The sequence below is a fragment of the Arachis hypogaea genome, chromosome 3, assembly GCF_003086295.3.
Source record: "Arachis hypogaea cultivar Tifrunner chromosome 3, arahy.Tifrunner.gnm2.J5K5, whole genome shotgun sequence".
Lineage (NCBI taxonomy): Eukaryota > Viridiplantae > Streptophyta > Magnoliopsida > Fabales > Fabaceae > Arachis > Arachis hypogaea.
The window spans coordinates 3,561,988-3,578,901 of NC_092038.1; the positions used below are offsets into that span (position 1 = coordinate 3,561,988).

General features: G+C 30.5%; 1 protein-coding gene across 2 annotated transcripts; it reads left to right on the forward strand.

Annotated features, from left to right (window-relative positions):
• The first annotated feature begins 3,693 nt into the window (after window positions 1-3,693).
• On the forward strand, window positions 3,694-7,473 carry LOC112788850 (transcription factor bHLH122). Of its 2 annotated transcripts, XM_072232232.1 has the most exons (8): window positions 3,840-4,084; window positions 4,243-4,494; window positions 4,645-5,427; window positions 5,961-6,313; window positions 6,507-6,677; window positions 6,790-6,855; window positions 6,937-7,005; window positions 7,201-7,473. In XM_072232232.1, exons 3-8 carry the CDS (start codon window positions 4,743-4,745, stop codon window positions 7,252-7,254), a joined length of 1,398 nt encoding a protein of 465 aa, XP_072088333.1. In that variant the 5' UTR covers window positions 3,840-4,084; window positions 4,243-4,494; window positions 4,645-4,742; the 3' UTR covers window positions 7,255-7,473. The 2 variants fall into 2 exon arrangements, with proteins under 2 accessions (XP_025686278.1, XP_072088333.1); XM_025830493.3 differs by lacking the exon at window positions 4,243-4,494 and having other exon boundaries at window positions 3,694-4,084.
• The last annotated feature ends 9,441 nt before the right edge of the window (window positions 7,474-16,914 follow it).

Sequence of the window (16,914 nt, forward strand, 5' to 3'; positions counted from 1 at the left end):
TTCAACTAACAGCTATATTGACTACGTGTTACTGTTTTGGCGAATTGATTCTAATAAATATTAAAATATCTAAAAGTATAATTAAGAGTGTTAGAAAATGGTATGGTAAAATTTAATTTATGTCCTAATCTGAACGTGTGTCAACTTCATCAATATCTTAATCTCTTAAAAAATATCAATTATGGGTCCACGCTAATAATTTTCTAACACATCTCACTGCACTACCGTCCACGTGGCACCGGTGGTCCCAATGCACAACATAGAAAATATTTCCCTTCTTTTTATTCCAGTTATACCCACACACCAAAATTCAAAGGACATGTAGCAGCTATCTATTTTTTTAATCATTTGAGATTTTGTCATATAGATCGTGCATCTTATATATGTACCTCTATGTCATTTCATTTGGTGGGTATATCATCACTTTTCAAATTGCAGTAATCTTTTAGTGGTGTTTATGGTCGAGTGAATTAGGATTTGATTCGGTTCATATTCCATTCTAAATTATAATTGGATAACTCATATCTAATCTTAAATTCGACAAAGTTTTTATACTCTTAGTCACTTCTTTTTACCGGGTTTGGGCTAAATCCGGAATTGAACTAAGGAAAAAAATCTATCATCACTTATCGGTACTAAAATCAACATATTTACATATTTAAACATCATATATAATATATATTCAAATAATAAATCTAAATAATATCATCAGACATAAAAAAAAATAAAGAATAAAGTATTATTTTTGTTTCTAATATTTGAGATAAATTTTAATAAAGTTGTTCATAACGTTTAAATCGTCTTATTTAAGTCTCTAACATTTTAAAATTGACTCAATGTTGTCCTATCGTTAGTGATCTGTTAACAGAATTGACGGTGGAATAAAATTGAGATGATTTTAAAACGTTAGAAACTTAAATAGGACGAAAATATTGGGGACAAAAACGATACATATAAATAAATTTTAATTTCATCCTTCACTAATATCAATCTTTTATGGTACATAGTTATTCAATTATTTTTTAATCACATATAAGTAAATTACACTTAATCACATTACTTTGATTCTAAATAAATTTATTTTTTTATAATTTTACTTTTAAAGATTTTTAATCATCATGAAATATTTGTAAAATGATTAGAATCACATTACTTTGCGTGGGCATATACCGTCGACTTATTCACAAAGAGTGTGGTACCCAACAGACAGAAAATGTGACACCTAACATAATGCATAACAGACTCCCATGTGTCCAAAGGCCGTGTGTCTTTAATACGGCGAACCCATGAAATATTTATCTAATTCTTGGAGGAACTGCTCAATTGGGTTCGCTGCCGAATATCGCAAGGCTCTGCGTGATCAAGAAGCCGTGACTACTATCGGTCAAACCAGTCACAACCTCCTCATCGATCGGTAGGCCGAATATGTATAACACGTCCTCCAGTGTCACTGTAACCTCACCCCATTGGCATTACAAACGTATGTGTGTCTCCGGCCGCCACTGTTTCACCACAGCAACTAGCATCGCGGAATGTTCTGATTACTCCAACTCTCGAGAACTGGTAAAATTCAGTGGTCCGTAAGACTTGCTCAGCATTCGAATGCCACGTCTCTGGTTAGTTAAACTTACAAGACAAAAGATTCTTATTAGCCTGATAAAGTTCAACTACAAAAAGAATTAATTTAATAAATAGTAATACGAATAGATTGATAACTTCTTATTACTCATATCTATATTCTTTGTTAGTTTTACTATCTATAACATATAGCTATATATTATTGGTTAGCAAAATATATGTTTACAAAATATAAAATACCATATTCTAATAAATTAAAAAAATATATATTAATTTCAAAAAAAATTAACATTAATTGTAATTTATATTCATATTTAACCTTACACTTAAATAATAACATCCAAATAAATAATAATAAACTACTAAATTAATGTTAACTAAGTAACCGTTAATAAGTTAAACAAAAATAACAAACTTATATAATTAAGATGTTCCAAATAATTGATCAATTAATTTTCAGGAAACATATAATTACGTACCATTTTGAATATTCTAATCTCACTCTCAACCTTAAAACTAACTCAAAATCCTAAGTCTCAGATAAGGAAAACCTCACCCTCATCTCTCTCAACAATGGAAGGAAAGAAATAGAGAGGAAGGAAATAGAAAGGAAAGGAAAAAAATTCTATGTTTGTTTGAAGAGAAAATATAAGAAAAGAAAAGAGAGGAAAAAAAAAAGAAGAAGAAAAATGATTATTTTTCATTGTTTAGTTGTGAAGAGAAATTGGAAAGGAAAGAAAGTGAATGAAAAAAAAATGGTGGGATCCACCAATTTTTTTCTCTCCAATGTTAAAAAGAAAAGGGAGGAAAAACTTATTTTTTTTACCACTTTCAATATTATCCCTTCACTTTTTTTTAATATATTTTATAATACAAGAGTAAAATTGTCTTTTTATAACATTTCTTTTTTTATTTTCTTTTCATTCAAACACATCGAGAAAAATAAAAATTCACTCAAATATTTTTTCATCCATTTTCCTTCCTCTCTCATTATCGGAGAGAAAAAAATTGGTGAGTCCCACAAATATTTTTCCATCTATTTTCTTTCCTTTTCCATTTCTCTCCTCAACCAAACAAGGAAAAATAACTATTTTATTTCCTATTTCTTTCCCTCCCTTTTCCTTCATCCTATTTTCACCTCAAACAAACGCACCCTAAATTTCCAACCCCACCACCTCCCAACAATACATGAGCAATGAGCCCCACCACCCTCTTAATATAGACGCGCGCACTACCAACCTCTCCTCCCACCATTAATGACGCTTGTTTCCGGAAGGGGGCTTGCCTCCTGCATGCCAACACGGGACAACACGCATCCCGCATGCTGCTGCATGCCAGACAAGTAGCGCAGCGACATCAACACACAGCCTGCGTGCTGTCTTGGTGGCATGCACGTGTCGTAGCATCCTCAACTCACATCCTGTGTGCTGTTTGGTTGGCCTACGTGATCCTTGGATGAAAACACCTTTGTTTGATGAGTTGAGTAATTATGGTTGTCTCTTGCATAGAGCAAGGATGAGCTAAGTATGTATGGTCCTCTTGTCTCTTGTCTCTTGCCCCCTTGCATAGACAATACTTTAGCACGCAAGCTGTGTGGTGAACAACACGGGATCTACGTACCGGCCAATATTTTTGACGGTTCCGCAATTCTAAAAATCATCCCAACCCAATATTTAAAGAAAATACAGTTGCTTTCTCCATATAAAAAAAATAATTTTTGATATTTTTAACTATTAATCTTTATTATAAAATATACGCAATAAATAAAATTACTTAAATACGAATATTCTTAAAACACCAACAAAATTTCCTGTAATATAAATTATAAGAGGTGAGGGACATACGAGTTAATTAATGGCACATATAGGGTAACCTTAAAGGCTTAAAGCATTGGTGAATGAATGAATGCAGTGACATTTAAGTATAGCTCTTGGAAGAGTGTATGAGGCCAAAACTGCTGCAGGTGAGTGTAATAATGTCATCCAAATCCGGCATTGCAATTTGTGTGTGAATTCAAAGTGTCATGGTGCAGTTGGTGGTGATGGCGCAGTATTATTAGAGTGGTATTAGGGGCAGGCAATAAAGTCATTTCACCTCGTATTCATTCCCATTTGGGTCTATTCACCTTTGCTTCTAAATTTAGGATTAGCTCTGTTTTTTTTTTATTTCTTTATCCTTGTTTGTTCTTTCCCAAAATTGGAGGGGTGTTATGGTAAAACCACATGAGCGAAATAAAATAAGAAAAAACATATTACCAAATCTGATAGCTGGGATTTATGGCTGTGTTCACTTCTGATTGGGAGCAGCAAAATGGAATGCCATTTTATTATATAATCCTTTTGCACCCCTTTCTCTTGAACCTTCTTCCCAACACCCATCTCATCTATCTATCTCTCTATCCCCACCATCACCATTCACCACCAAACCCACTTCCAAGGATAAACCCAATAACATCAAATTCCTCTCTTTTTATTATTTATAATTAGAAAAAAGTGAAGCTATTGAGGTAGGTTTTTCTATTGTTATATACTTATATACTTGGGTAAAAAAAAAAAAAGCATTTACTGTTTCTATGTTCATTAGTTTATGTTCAGATGTTGCTTTTGTTGCAACTTTGCAATTGGTCTTGTCTCGGTGAAACTAAGTGGATTGATTCACTTTCAGGAACAGGAACATAGGAACCGGTTGCCGTTAGTTTCCATGACTTTTTGATGCTTATGTGATTCAAACCACACAACTTATCTTTTCATTACTTCCATTCCTTCACACCCCTCTTTTTTTTTTTTTTTTTTATATTAAATTTTACTGTTCCTTTTTTGTTTTTTTGGTTTCTCCATGTTCCCTTTCTTGATCTCTTGCTGATTTTGAGGCACCATACTTCACAGTTCATAGTTCTAACTTCTAAGTAACTCTCAAGTTAGTATCTATCTATATAAGATATTTTTAGTTTCCTTTATTACCCCTTGGATCTCTAGAATTCTCTTTCTTCTTATAAGAGAAAGAAATGTTTTATTTTATTTATTTTATTTTGGCCTTGTTTTATTTATTTGTTGCTCTGATGAACAGGAATTGGGCTGAAAGCGAGAATTGTGAGAAGTTTTGTGTGATCTGAGGAGTTGGGTGTGAAGAAAATCATCAAAAGATTCAAGCTTTGAAGCTGAAAAATGGAGTCAGATCTTCACCGGCACCCTCCCATGTTCCTGGACCACCACCACCACCACCACCACCACCACCATCACCAGCAGATGAACACCACCACCACCAACAATAACAACAATTCTTCGGGTCTAACGAGGTTCCGATCGGCACCAAGTTCGTATTTTTCCAGCATCATTGACAAGGAATTCTACGAAAGCATCTTCAACAAACCTTCAAGCCCAGAAACTGAGAAAATCCTCGCACGCTTCATGAATAGCCTTGCAAATGATGAACCTGAAGATGATTCATTACTTGGAGTAGCAGCTGCTACTTCTCCTACTACTAATAATAATAAAAATCTGTCACCGTCACCACAACCGCCACAACAAGTAGTTCAGCAAATCTCTCAAGTGAAGGAAGAAGAGATTAGTATTAATACCATTAATACCAATAATACCCTTCAGCCTCAGCCTTTGCCTTCTTCAATGAATAATGAATCATTGGTGCAGCAACCACAGCAGCAGATGAATAGTATGAGTAACAATAATTATGGATCTTTGAGTGGTAATAATCCTCCAACTCAGAGTTTTTATCAAAGTTCAGGAAGACCACCTTTGCCGAATCAGATGAAAACTGGTCGTGGAAATGCTTCGAATCTTATTAGGCATGGTAGGTCACCTGCTGGACTCTTTTCAAACCTGAACCTTGAAGGTATGTTCTGCAACAATTTTAGCTTTTTTCTTATTTTTCATTAATAAAAAATAAAACTTTCCTTTTTGGGTATAGTATGTGGGGTTTTGCTATGTCTAATTTTTTTCCCCTCCCATCTTTTTTGGAGACCAAAATTTTCTTCTCTGTTTGTTTATCCTTTCTAATTTCCCATAAAGGGAAAAAAGATTATGAAATTACTCGGATAGAATTATCTCTAATAATTAAAAAAAATCTTGTGAAGTTGAATTGTCTTTCTAAATAATCCTAATTGGAGAGAATTAGTCTAAATCAAATCAGATTGGATTAATACGGGTCAAAGTAGAACTACCCAAAAGTGAAATTCTGTTATAGACACATTTTTGTTGTTAGAGCAAGTGAAAAACATAATTATTGTCTTCTTAGACTTTTGTGTATCTTTGTTTTGTGCTGGTTTTAGACTTGATCTTTTTTGCATAATCTTTTACTTTGTCACTTAAAAATATCCAATGATAATGACACTGATCAATCCTAATTTGTTTTTATCTTTTTTTCAGGCTATGCTGCTTTAAGAGGCATGGGAACTATGGGAGCTGCTGCTAGCAACACTAGTGAGGATGCAAATTTTTCTCCGGTGGCAAGGTTGAAGAATCCACCAACCTTTTCATCCTCAGGACTAATGACTCCAATAGCTGAAATCAGGAGCACATCCAATACACTAAACAATCCAGAGAGTGCTGAAGCCTTTGCAGAAAGCCAGAGCAGCGATTTTATGTCGGGTTTACCCATTGGTTCTTGGGACGATTCTTCTTCTTCGATGATGTCCGACAACATTGCTGGTCGGAAAAGGTTCAGAGACGAAGATGTGAAACCATTTGCCGGGGTGAATGCGGCCGACACTCAGGTTAAGGTACAGTACTTTTATAGCTATGTTAATGTTGGTATATAAGTTACAAACTTGGCTCTCAAGTTAGCTTACATAATGAAACAATTTTAATATGTAATTTTCACTTGATGACTTGTAAAATAGTTTTACATTGTGGCAATGCAAATTCAAGGACACATGATGATTTGTTGTAAAATTCTTTCGTTGTATCGATCAGACCGAAGCAGGCCAGGCTCCTGGTACTCCATTGGCTCACCAGTTGAGTATGCCAAACACATCGTCGGAAATAGCAGCCATTGAGAAGTTTCTCCAGTGCTCGGATTCTGTCGTGTGCAAGATTCGTGCCAAGCGGGGCTGTGCTACTCATCCAAGAAGCATTGCAGAGAGGGTAGAACTCACATCCCACTATTTGAACTCATTTTTTAAAAGTTCTAGATGCCAAATTGGATAGTTCTATGCATAGATACTTCAATTTTGTTCAATTTCTTTACCATTCTCAGGTTAGAAGAACTAAAATTAGTGAGAGAATGAGGAAACTACAGGATCTGGTCCCTAACATGGACAAGGTAAGATATTTGACTTATTGAACGCACGTGCATTGTGGAGGCCATAACTGATGAATGTTCTGTTCTCTTTTCTCGATTCAGCAAACAAACACGGCAGACATGTTGGACTTGGCTGTTGATTACATCAAAGAACTTCAAAACCAAGTTGAGGTACTAACTCCCACAAACAAATCAATTATCCCTTTACGTTACACTATGTTTATGTTTATGGACTATAATTATGAACTCATTAACTTAAATCTCTTGTATTACTAGTGAAATTGTGTGATTAATAGAGAAACATTGCACATTTTATAGTTAATAATTGTCATCTTACACTAATTGTTTTCATGTGTGTGTATATAGACTCTTTCGGAAAGTCAAGCCAAGTGTACCTGTGCACACAAGAAGCAGCAATAACGAGAAGAGAGAAGAGAAGAGAAGAGAAGAGGGAAGGGATAGTGAGATATGAGATATGTGAGACACAATCTCTGTACAGATTTGTAATAATTTGGCCTAAACAACATGATGATAAGAGAGCACCTTTCTCTCTTATTACAACTAAGAGTTCACATTTGAGGCTCCAAATTTTATGATGATGATGATGATAATGCCACATAAGCAAAATCCAAAGGGAAATTTGTGTTTTGGGGGATTGAGATTACATGCATGATGATGCATCTTCATTATCGTGGGACCAATGAATGCAGGAACGTCAAGATCGGGTGTTCATTGGCATGGGCATGGCAAGCATGCATGCATGCATGGGGGGGGGGGGGGGGGACCAACTTCGCATCACATGACATGGTTTCCATCATACACTTACTTGTAATGAGAGGGGTTTTTTATTTTCTTATTTGTTTTTCTTTTCTAAGGAGAAAAAATTATATAGATTGCCCTCCCTTTTCTATCGTCAACATATTAATATGTTTGAATATTTAGGTTGACATATTTTAGATTATTATAACTTAGTTTAATGTAATAAATATGGTTTAGTCTGTTTCGACATGTTTGATAGATTTATGTTATGTTATGTATGTTCCAAGATGTTAACCCTAGGAGAGTGTAAAATACATCAAGTGTTGTAGAAGTGAAGGAATTAAAAAGGTTATTAAATTCAAATTTTAAATTACGTGAGGATTAAAGCTTAATTATATCTTGTCTTTTCCAATTCAATGGATTGGTAAGAAGTTGGTCACCTGTAAGCCAATATCAAAGCATTTTTTTTCTTTTCATTATGTTTGGTCTTTTTATTGAATCTTCTAATCTAAGAAGTCAAAAAATAATCTCTCTAGAAATTGAGTTTTCTACCGTTGCTATGATATAATAAGATTATGCATGCACTTTTAGAGAGTTAAAAAATAAATAAATAAGATCATGCATGCATGCAATTTTATGAGAAAGTAAGAAAATAGATAGATAGATAAATAAATAAATAAATAAATTCTAGTTGTGTTGAAGGCATCATACTAACTCAGACATTTTTATCTTAGGAGAAATTTTAAAGAGTTAAAATATGATCAATTTAAAGGTCGATAAAAAAAATCTGAGCTGGATAATATAAAACAATACATCTTAAAATATAAATATATATTTTATATATTTTTCACAATATATAGCTATACAACCAAGTAATTTCAATAACCAAGTCCTAACAAAGTCAGATACGCGTGTTTTTTTTAAGTGGCTATCGTCGTTGTCTTCTTCTTCTTTAACAATCGTATTGTTTTCAACAACTTCAAGTTATTGTTGCTTCTTCAACATCTTCTCTTGTTTGATTTTTGTTTTCTCCTTTTTTTTTCTTTCTCATCCTCTTTTACTATTATCATCATCAATTTATCATCATCGATGTCTTCTTCATCTTTTTCATCTTTTATATATGTTCAAAAAATTAGAGTATAAAAATTTTGATACACAACACAAATTAGAGTATAAATATAAATTATATATTTTTTGTATACAAATATTTTTAAATATAAATACAAATTACTATTAATTAAATACTGATCTAAAATAGTCACACAAAAAAATACTGATCTAAAGAAACCATGAGCTGCGAAGTTAATCTACTTTTGAACATAGGAAAGGTGGTATGGAATTATGGATAATAGAGTTGGAGGGTAATGAATGAGTGACTATTCCTAATGGCTAATGGGCCAAATATGGTGGGTCCAAATCCATTTAAGTGAAGGCCATGTCACATATGATGTCACAATGGCAAAGTCCTTGCTATCTTATTCTTATCAACCCAAGACATAAAAAATAAACAAAAAGGGACAAAGTTTTCCCTAAACGCTAAGTAACTCACTATGGATTACGTTGTGAAGGTACAAATTAAAGGCATGGCCTTAGTTGGAAAAATAATGTCACTACTCACTATTGCATCAATAAAATGGTGATGGCTAGAATGCCTAAAAAATAATGTCTAAATGACTAAGAAGAATTAAAAATTAATATTTAATTTAAAAAATATAAAAATAGATCATTTTTAAAAAAAATTAAAATTTATTATAAAAAATAAATTAAATATTAATTCATAGATATCATAAAATTCATCCCGTAAAATATGATTGACACTTCAATTCACACCAGCCACTATCACATGCATTCACATACCTATGATGCTATTATACCAAAATCACTACATCATTAATAGAAGGTGCATACTATAGAAAAAATAAAAAATAGTAAAGAGATAAATATCATTTTTATAAATAGTTAGATAACTTTAAAAAAAAGTATGTCATTTTATTTTTATTAATTTTTTAAAATAAATTATACATACTATTCTACTTTTTTTTTTTTTACACAAACACTTCATCGTAAAATAATTAGTAAAGTAAAGAAATTACAACAAAACAATGAAAGTTAGTGAACCTCACGGGGTTCATTCAGTGGGGACCTTCCTAAATAGCTATAACCTATGTTACTATTCTGTCTTTTTCTATGCTCAGGATTCTGATGCAGAGATTTTCTGTTCCCTTGAACAAATAATAATAATAATAATAATAAATTATTTCTCGCGTACCCATGTGTTTTGCATTAATAATAATAATAATAATAATAATAATAATAATAATAATAATAATAATAATAATAATAATAATAATAATAATAATAAATTATTTCTCTCATACCCGTGTGTTTTGCATTAATTGTTTAGATAAATGTTACATTATTATCTAATTTAATGTTTGTATTTATAAAACTCTTGAAATAGTACTATAGTTTAAATTATATAAATAGATCCTTAGAGTTATCAATAAGGTTGTTCGAGTATCAAAATCAATTAATAAGGTTATGCATTTAGTCTACTTTTTCGGTCTCTACAGGAACTAAATGTAAATCAACAGTGAGAATTAACAATTATTTCAACCCAAAGTACCCAAGCAAAAAGGCGTCTACATTAATATTATAAGATGTACTATCAAAGTAATATTTATGGTGGCGGCTACATGCTATGCCTATAATATTGATGGGGATTAAAAGAAAATAAAGTTCCAAGGATATTGGGTCTAATAATACAAAGTTTATTAATAAATCTAAATACAGGACAGATTTTCTAAATCAAATAAGTTGATTAGAAGGTACTAATCATATGTGTTGCGCAATAACTAAAAGCAATTTAGAGTAGAAAAGCCTAAAAGCAATTGGATATGAAAAGCTCCATAGGAGCTAAATAATGGAGATGGAAAGTTGCTAAGATTCCTCCCATAAACCTGAGTCCCAGGCTTTATAAATATAATATACATGGACATATATATCCCTATATAACCCTTAGCGATATCCAAGGGTCATGCTAAACCCTCAGTATGAAAAAAGTACCCATCATAAACATCATTTCCACAAATTAAAATATATTTTGCAACTACATTTAGTTTAAGTAATTGGCCCAAACATGATAAAATTCATAATCTCTCTTTTTTTTCATTTTCCTTTTTTTGTAGTGGGTCACACTCAAGCTATATACATACATGATGGACAACGATAGATGGGCATTATAACATTTAGAGAGAACATTTAAATTAAAGGAAAATTCTATGGTACTAATTACTAAAGTAAACATAGCATGCTGAATACGTGGGAAAAAATTTATAAGTGAAATCAACATTAAATATGAGAGAATAATAAAAAATTAGATTAAACAATTGACCCATTTATTTATTTTTTTTTTACTTAAAAAGATTCGCTCCCAAATATACATGTTTAAAGAGAAGAATGACACGTGGGGTTTTTAGTTTTTTCTTATCAAAGCATTGCTACAAACGCCGTTTCGTTCCGTTCTCTTCGTTACAAAGCTAATTATTAATTAATGTTTTGAGTAACTTTACTCTTGAGCAATAACTATTTTTACTATTGGACTGAGAATTTTTCTAAATGACTAATAAGGACCGGATAACAATAGTTAATGATTTATTGATCCTTTTTTCAAATCTAGTTGAAAATATATATTTTTTTTTCTCTCCAAACACCACTCTCTCTCACCGTGATTAGAAACTAAGAATGTTTACTGAATTTAATAGTTTTTATTTATTTTAAATTTAAAAAAAAATGGTAATGTGTGCATGTAAATGTCTATTTATTTTGAGAGAATTTACTTTTCAGTTCGCAATTTATTTTGTTTTAAAATTTTCATGTGTCACTCTCCTCTTTTAACACGCATGTTTAGCATGCTATGTTTACTTTCACTATCAGTACTATATAGAATTTTTCTTACACTAATTTCAAATAAATTTTAAATTAGATGATTTGTTTTTTTAGAATAATTATTTTAAAAATTTCTGAAACGAATTGATCCTTTTTTAAGGAGGTTACTTCATTTTTATTTAATTTTTTAGGATATAATTGTATTATTATAATAGAATTTATTAAATTTTTTTGTTCAATACGAAAATTAAAAATTTATTAAAAGTAATAGAGAAACCAATCTATATAACGAGAGATATTTTCGTAAACATCTAGAATAATAAAAAAATTTTAGAATTAAAATATTCAATAAAAAGTTTGTTAAGAATCAATTTAGTGTTTGTTTGTTTTTGCCGATGACTATCTTCCAACAATCCAACTCGAGATGCCAATAAGTAATTTATTTACGAGTGAAGATACGTGTTTTTGGTACTTTTCAGTGACCTTTCATTTCATGGACTTTTGGTATTGTTGGGCTATGCGATTTAACTCAAATTTTCTGCAATATGTTGAGATGGGTTACCCATTATTGATTGGGCCTACGACCCAATCAAAATGTTAGCCTTGATTAGCAAAACCCTCCACACAAAAAATATAGCAACTATGTTAGGGCTGGCAATGGGTAGGCTAGGGTAGGGTTTGGACCCTACTCTAATCCTACCCGCGGGTTGAAAATTTCATTAAAACTCTACCCTATCCTACCCGCGGGTTGAGAATCTTTCAACCCTAACCCTACCTGCACCCTAAAATTCTAAACCCTACCCTATCCTACCCTACCCGCAGAAATATCAAATTTTTTCAAAGTAAATATAAAATTCAATTATTTCGAATTTTATACGTATTAATAACATAAAAAATAAAAAACTAATGCTCTAAATTACTTAATTAACTAACTAGTTTTGTGGTTGTTCACTTATTATAAGTCATTACATAAGAGAGGTTGTGGGTTCAACTTTCACTTCCTTCACTATATAGAGAGATTTTTATAAAATATGTGTTATATATGAGGTGCGGGTAGGGTAGGATAGGGTATACCCTAAACCCATACCCTACCCTACCCGCAGGCATACCCAGACCGTATCCTACCCTACCCGCAGCGGGTAGGGTAGCCTACCCTATCCGAACGAGTTGGACCGGGTTGGGAGATGAATTGCCAACCCTAAACTATGTTTGATATTAAGAGAAGAAGATGAAGATATAACATTATGTTTGATATAGATATAAATATAAAAAAATTGTATGTTATGTTATTATATTAGTGTATTTTGTATTTTTATAGTAAAGATATAAAAATATTAATAAAAATATAACTTTTTAATTTTATTAATTTTTTATAATTATATTTTTTTATTATTTTAATTTTATTTTTATTTTTTATTGTATGATGGAGGAAAATATAAATAAATTAAATTTTCATAATTTGATTTTTTATATTTAATTTATTATTAAATAAAATATATTTTTATTTTTTATGTCTTATTCTCAATGATTTTTTTTGTTCTGTACTTAAAAATAAATGCAATCTAAAATAATAAAAGTATTATCAAAATTTCTAGTTCAATGTTATTGGCAAATGCAGAATATTAACATAGGTTTGGCTTGTATTTTTTTTTTGTTTCATTTTTAATATTTTTAATTTAAAAATTTTATAAAATAAAATTTTATTATTTTTACTTATGTGTTATATATGAGGTGCGGGTAGGGTAGGGTAGGGTATACCCTAAACCCGTACCCTACCCTACCTGCAGGCATACCCGGACCGTACCCTACCCTATCCGCAGCGGGTAGGGTAGCCTACCCCTACCCGAACGGGTTGGACCGAGTTGGGTACTCGTGGGTAGGGTATGAATTGCCAGCCCTAAACTATGTCCAAAAACAAAACCTGCAAAATCCTCTCTGAGATTTCTTCCTTTATTCGTTCCCTTATATTTCTCATTATCTATCATCAATTTATCATCTATCTCTGATCGTTGACCAAAAAAAAAAATCCATCATCTTCATTATGGCATTCTTATTGGTTAAGTCTTGATGAAAGGACAAGGGAGATTAATGACAAAAAAAAAGGATAAAGGATATTCAAAATATATATCGATATTAAAAATATTGTGTTCGGTTGCTCGGTCCGAAGTGGATATGATACTATAGAGTTCGAGGGTTGGTGGGTTATTAGATGTTTGATCTGGGAGAATTTCGAAGGATAAGTGAGTGAGGAAGAGGTGTCACTTGCAAAGACTCCAACGTTCAAGTTAGTGTCCATACAAGAGACAGTAATTAGGATAAAGTGAGTGACGTACTTAGGGAGAGGGGTAGGACCCTTCTCTTTTATAGTCTGTACTAAAATGGATCTCATATGCAAACTTCTTTTCTAGAAGCTTCTTTTTCAGCTGTCCAAAAATTTTGATGAGGTAAGAGAATGAGATGAGCTGACGGGTTAGGAAACCGTCGAATCAGTTTACAGAGAACATCCAAACCCAATTTACTTGTGAACCAGGTCCGAACACATTATAATGTTAAAAAGATTATGTTTAATTAATCTCGTTTAGTTGGATTTGAACAAAACACTTATGGCCAACATTTATAATGTAGCTTTTTCACAATTAAATTGTTACTTGTTAGCCACGAGTTAGGAAGGTTGTTTTTGAGTTATCTTTTTTTTTTTTGTGACAAATCAATTATATAACTAGTGTTATTTTAATTAGTTATTTTTATAGCCATTAAGATGTATATGAGTCGAGTAAAATTAAGTTTGTGTTGTCTTGTATTCGATCTTAAATAATGATTAGATCTATTTTTTAGACTCTTATCCAATTTTAGATTCGATAAAATCTTACTATTTTCGAGTCACACTAAAATTGAGTCTAAAACCAGTAAAATTCGGGATCTTGATAAACTTTATGTCAAAAAATTATGATGCACTTATTTATAAAGGAAAAAAAAAATATACTTGTTAGTGAGAGATTGATATCCATGTTTAAACTTGAATTTATTCATAAATTCTAAATTTATACTTCTTTGATATATTTTCTAATTCAACAAGTAGAATTTAAAACAAAATAATAAATTTATAATTAATATAACATAATATTAAAATTAATTTAAAATATATATTTTTTAATTCCTTTATTTTTTTAAGATACACATAAATTGAATAAAGTCGAATTTACCACAATCTAAATTCAACTCTAAATAATAATTGGGTCTATTTATAAGATATTTATCTTGATTCTAAATCCAATAAAATCACATCAAATTATATCTCAAAATGTTTAAGCTAAGATGAAATTCTGGATTTAGGTCGGATAATGTATGCTCCTAGTCGATCCAAGACAAATAATCGCTTGGCAAACTTTTTGGACATAAACATTATATTCCAGTTTTGTCAGTGGAATCTGTGATGATGGTATTGACTTATTGATATGTTGTGAAACCTGTGTGCTACGACTTTAGACGACTGAAACTTGGAGTAATATTCATATTTCAAGTGAAAACATTCAACTCAAATTCCATAACATTCTTGGTTTACTTGATTATCATTGAATTTATTATACATACACAAAATATTTATTGAAATCTAATTAAGCCGACAACGAAACATTTAGTTGGTGCGAGTTTGAAGATAATAAATAACATAATGCCAACCGCATTAGCGTGACTAAAGCATATTGTGACGTCTCTCTTACTGTATATATATATATAGAGTATAGTAATAGCATAATTTGAGAAATTTAAGTAATGCATGTGAGAGAAATTAATGTGACACGATATTATTGGACCCCTTCATACATTCACACAAACGTTGAAAATTATTGTTTGAAATTCTAATTTTAGTTATTTTTAGGATCCAACTTGTTTTTAACCCAAAATTTTCAGTAGGTATTATGCAGAGCTTTATTACCTCATCTCATATTATAAACATTTCTTTGGTAGTTAAAGTGCATATTTTAAGTAGTCGTTTTGCTATGCAAAATGTTTATCAAATCTCATCATAGCTTTGACACTCTCTCCTCCTCAGATAGTAGTTTATTAAATTTAACAAAAATAATTAACATATTAAATAGTCAATAATATTTAATTTTAGTATATAAATAAATAAAATTAATTTATTAATGATTATTAATTAAAAAATTCATTTAATTTTAAAACGTTGATAATTAGTTATTAGAATTTAAAATTTTATACCAAAAAAATTAAGAAAATAAAGTGTTACAAAAAAATTTTAATTATATTTTTTTAACACAAAAAAATATAACTTAACTAGTAATATTATTAATATCTATATCACTTATTCTGCAAATTATTAATATCAAATTTGATTGTAGGACAATATTAATCTATTTAAAATTTTTTAAAACAAAAATAAAATATTAAAATATTAAAAATTAAATTAAAATTTTATTCAAATATTAAAGACTAAAATAATAGTTTATCCTCTATATATCATACACACTTACGATAGACGTTTTTTCTTATTATTACTTATTAGTTATGTCAAATTAAACCACATATATCTTTTCTAATATTTTACTACTATAATAATATAATCAAATTTGCATATAGAAATTCATATCACATGAAACAAACAAAAAGAGAGTGGAAATTATTTCATATCACACAAACAAACAAAAAAGAGTGGAAATTTCAAATCCAAGTATACAATCTGCCGGAGAGAGAGAAAAATTAGGAATTATTTTAAATAAATAAAATAAATATTTTATTTATTAAAATGTGTAATTTACATTTTTATTAAAATATATTTTATCTCTTATCTCATTTATAATGTAAACAAAATAAAAAATATACGTATTTTATTTACATTGTAAATGAGATAAGACACGAGTTGACGTGACTATATCACATTTAAACACGTAGTATATAAGGGTTTTATCTCGTTTACATTCATGTAAATGAGATACATGCACTCTTATTTCATTGAGAATTGTAGAGTCTTATATATATGTATTTCGTCCATATAGTCCATCTTAGTCATTATCTCATTCATTTCTTCAAATTTTCTCCCATTTCTATTATTTTCTAATCAAATTTTTGAATTACTACGAAATTATGACGCGCACCAATGCACGTGATGCGGATATCAACCGATGCCAATATGAAACATTAATGAGGCAGCCGACTTTAAAGTTGGTATTATTTTTTGTTTTATATTTATATTAAAGCATACATGTGTACCCAAACTTAGGGTACTATTATAGTAATATGCAGTATATATTAGGCGAATGAATATATTATTAGTAATGGTTTAACTAACAGGGTATAATTTTAGGCATACTTTGACATGGATTTGTCAGTTAAATATTTATTTAGGTTTATTTTTCTTTAATTAATTTAGTTATTAATTATTTAACTAAATTTTTTAGTTAACTTAATTAAGTAATA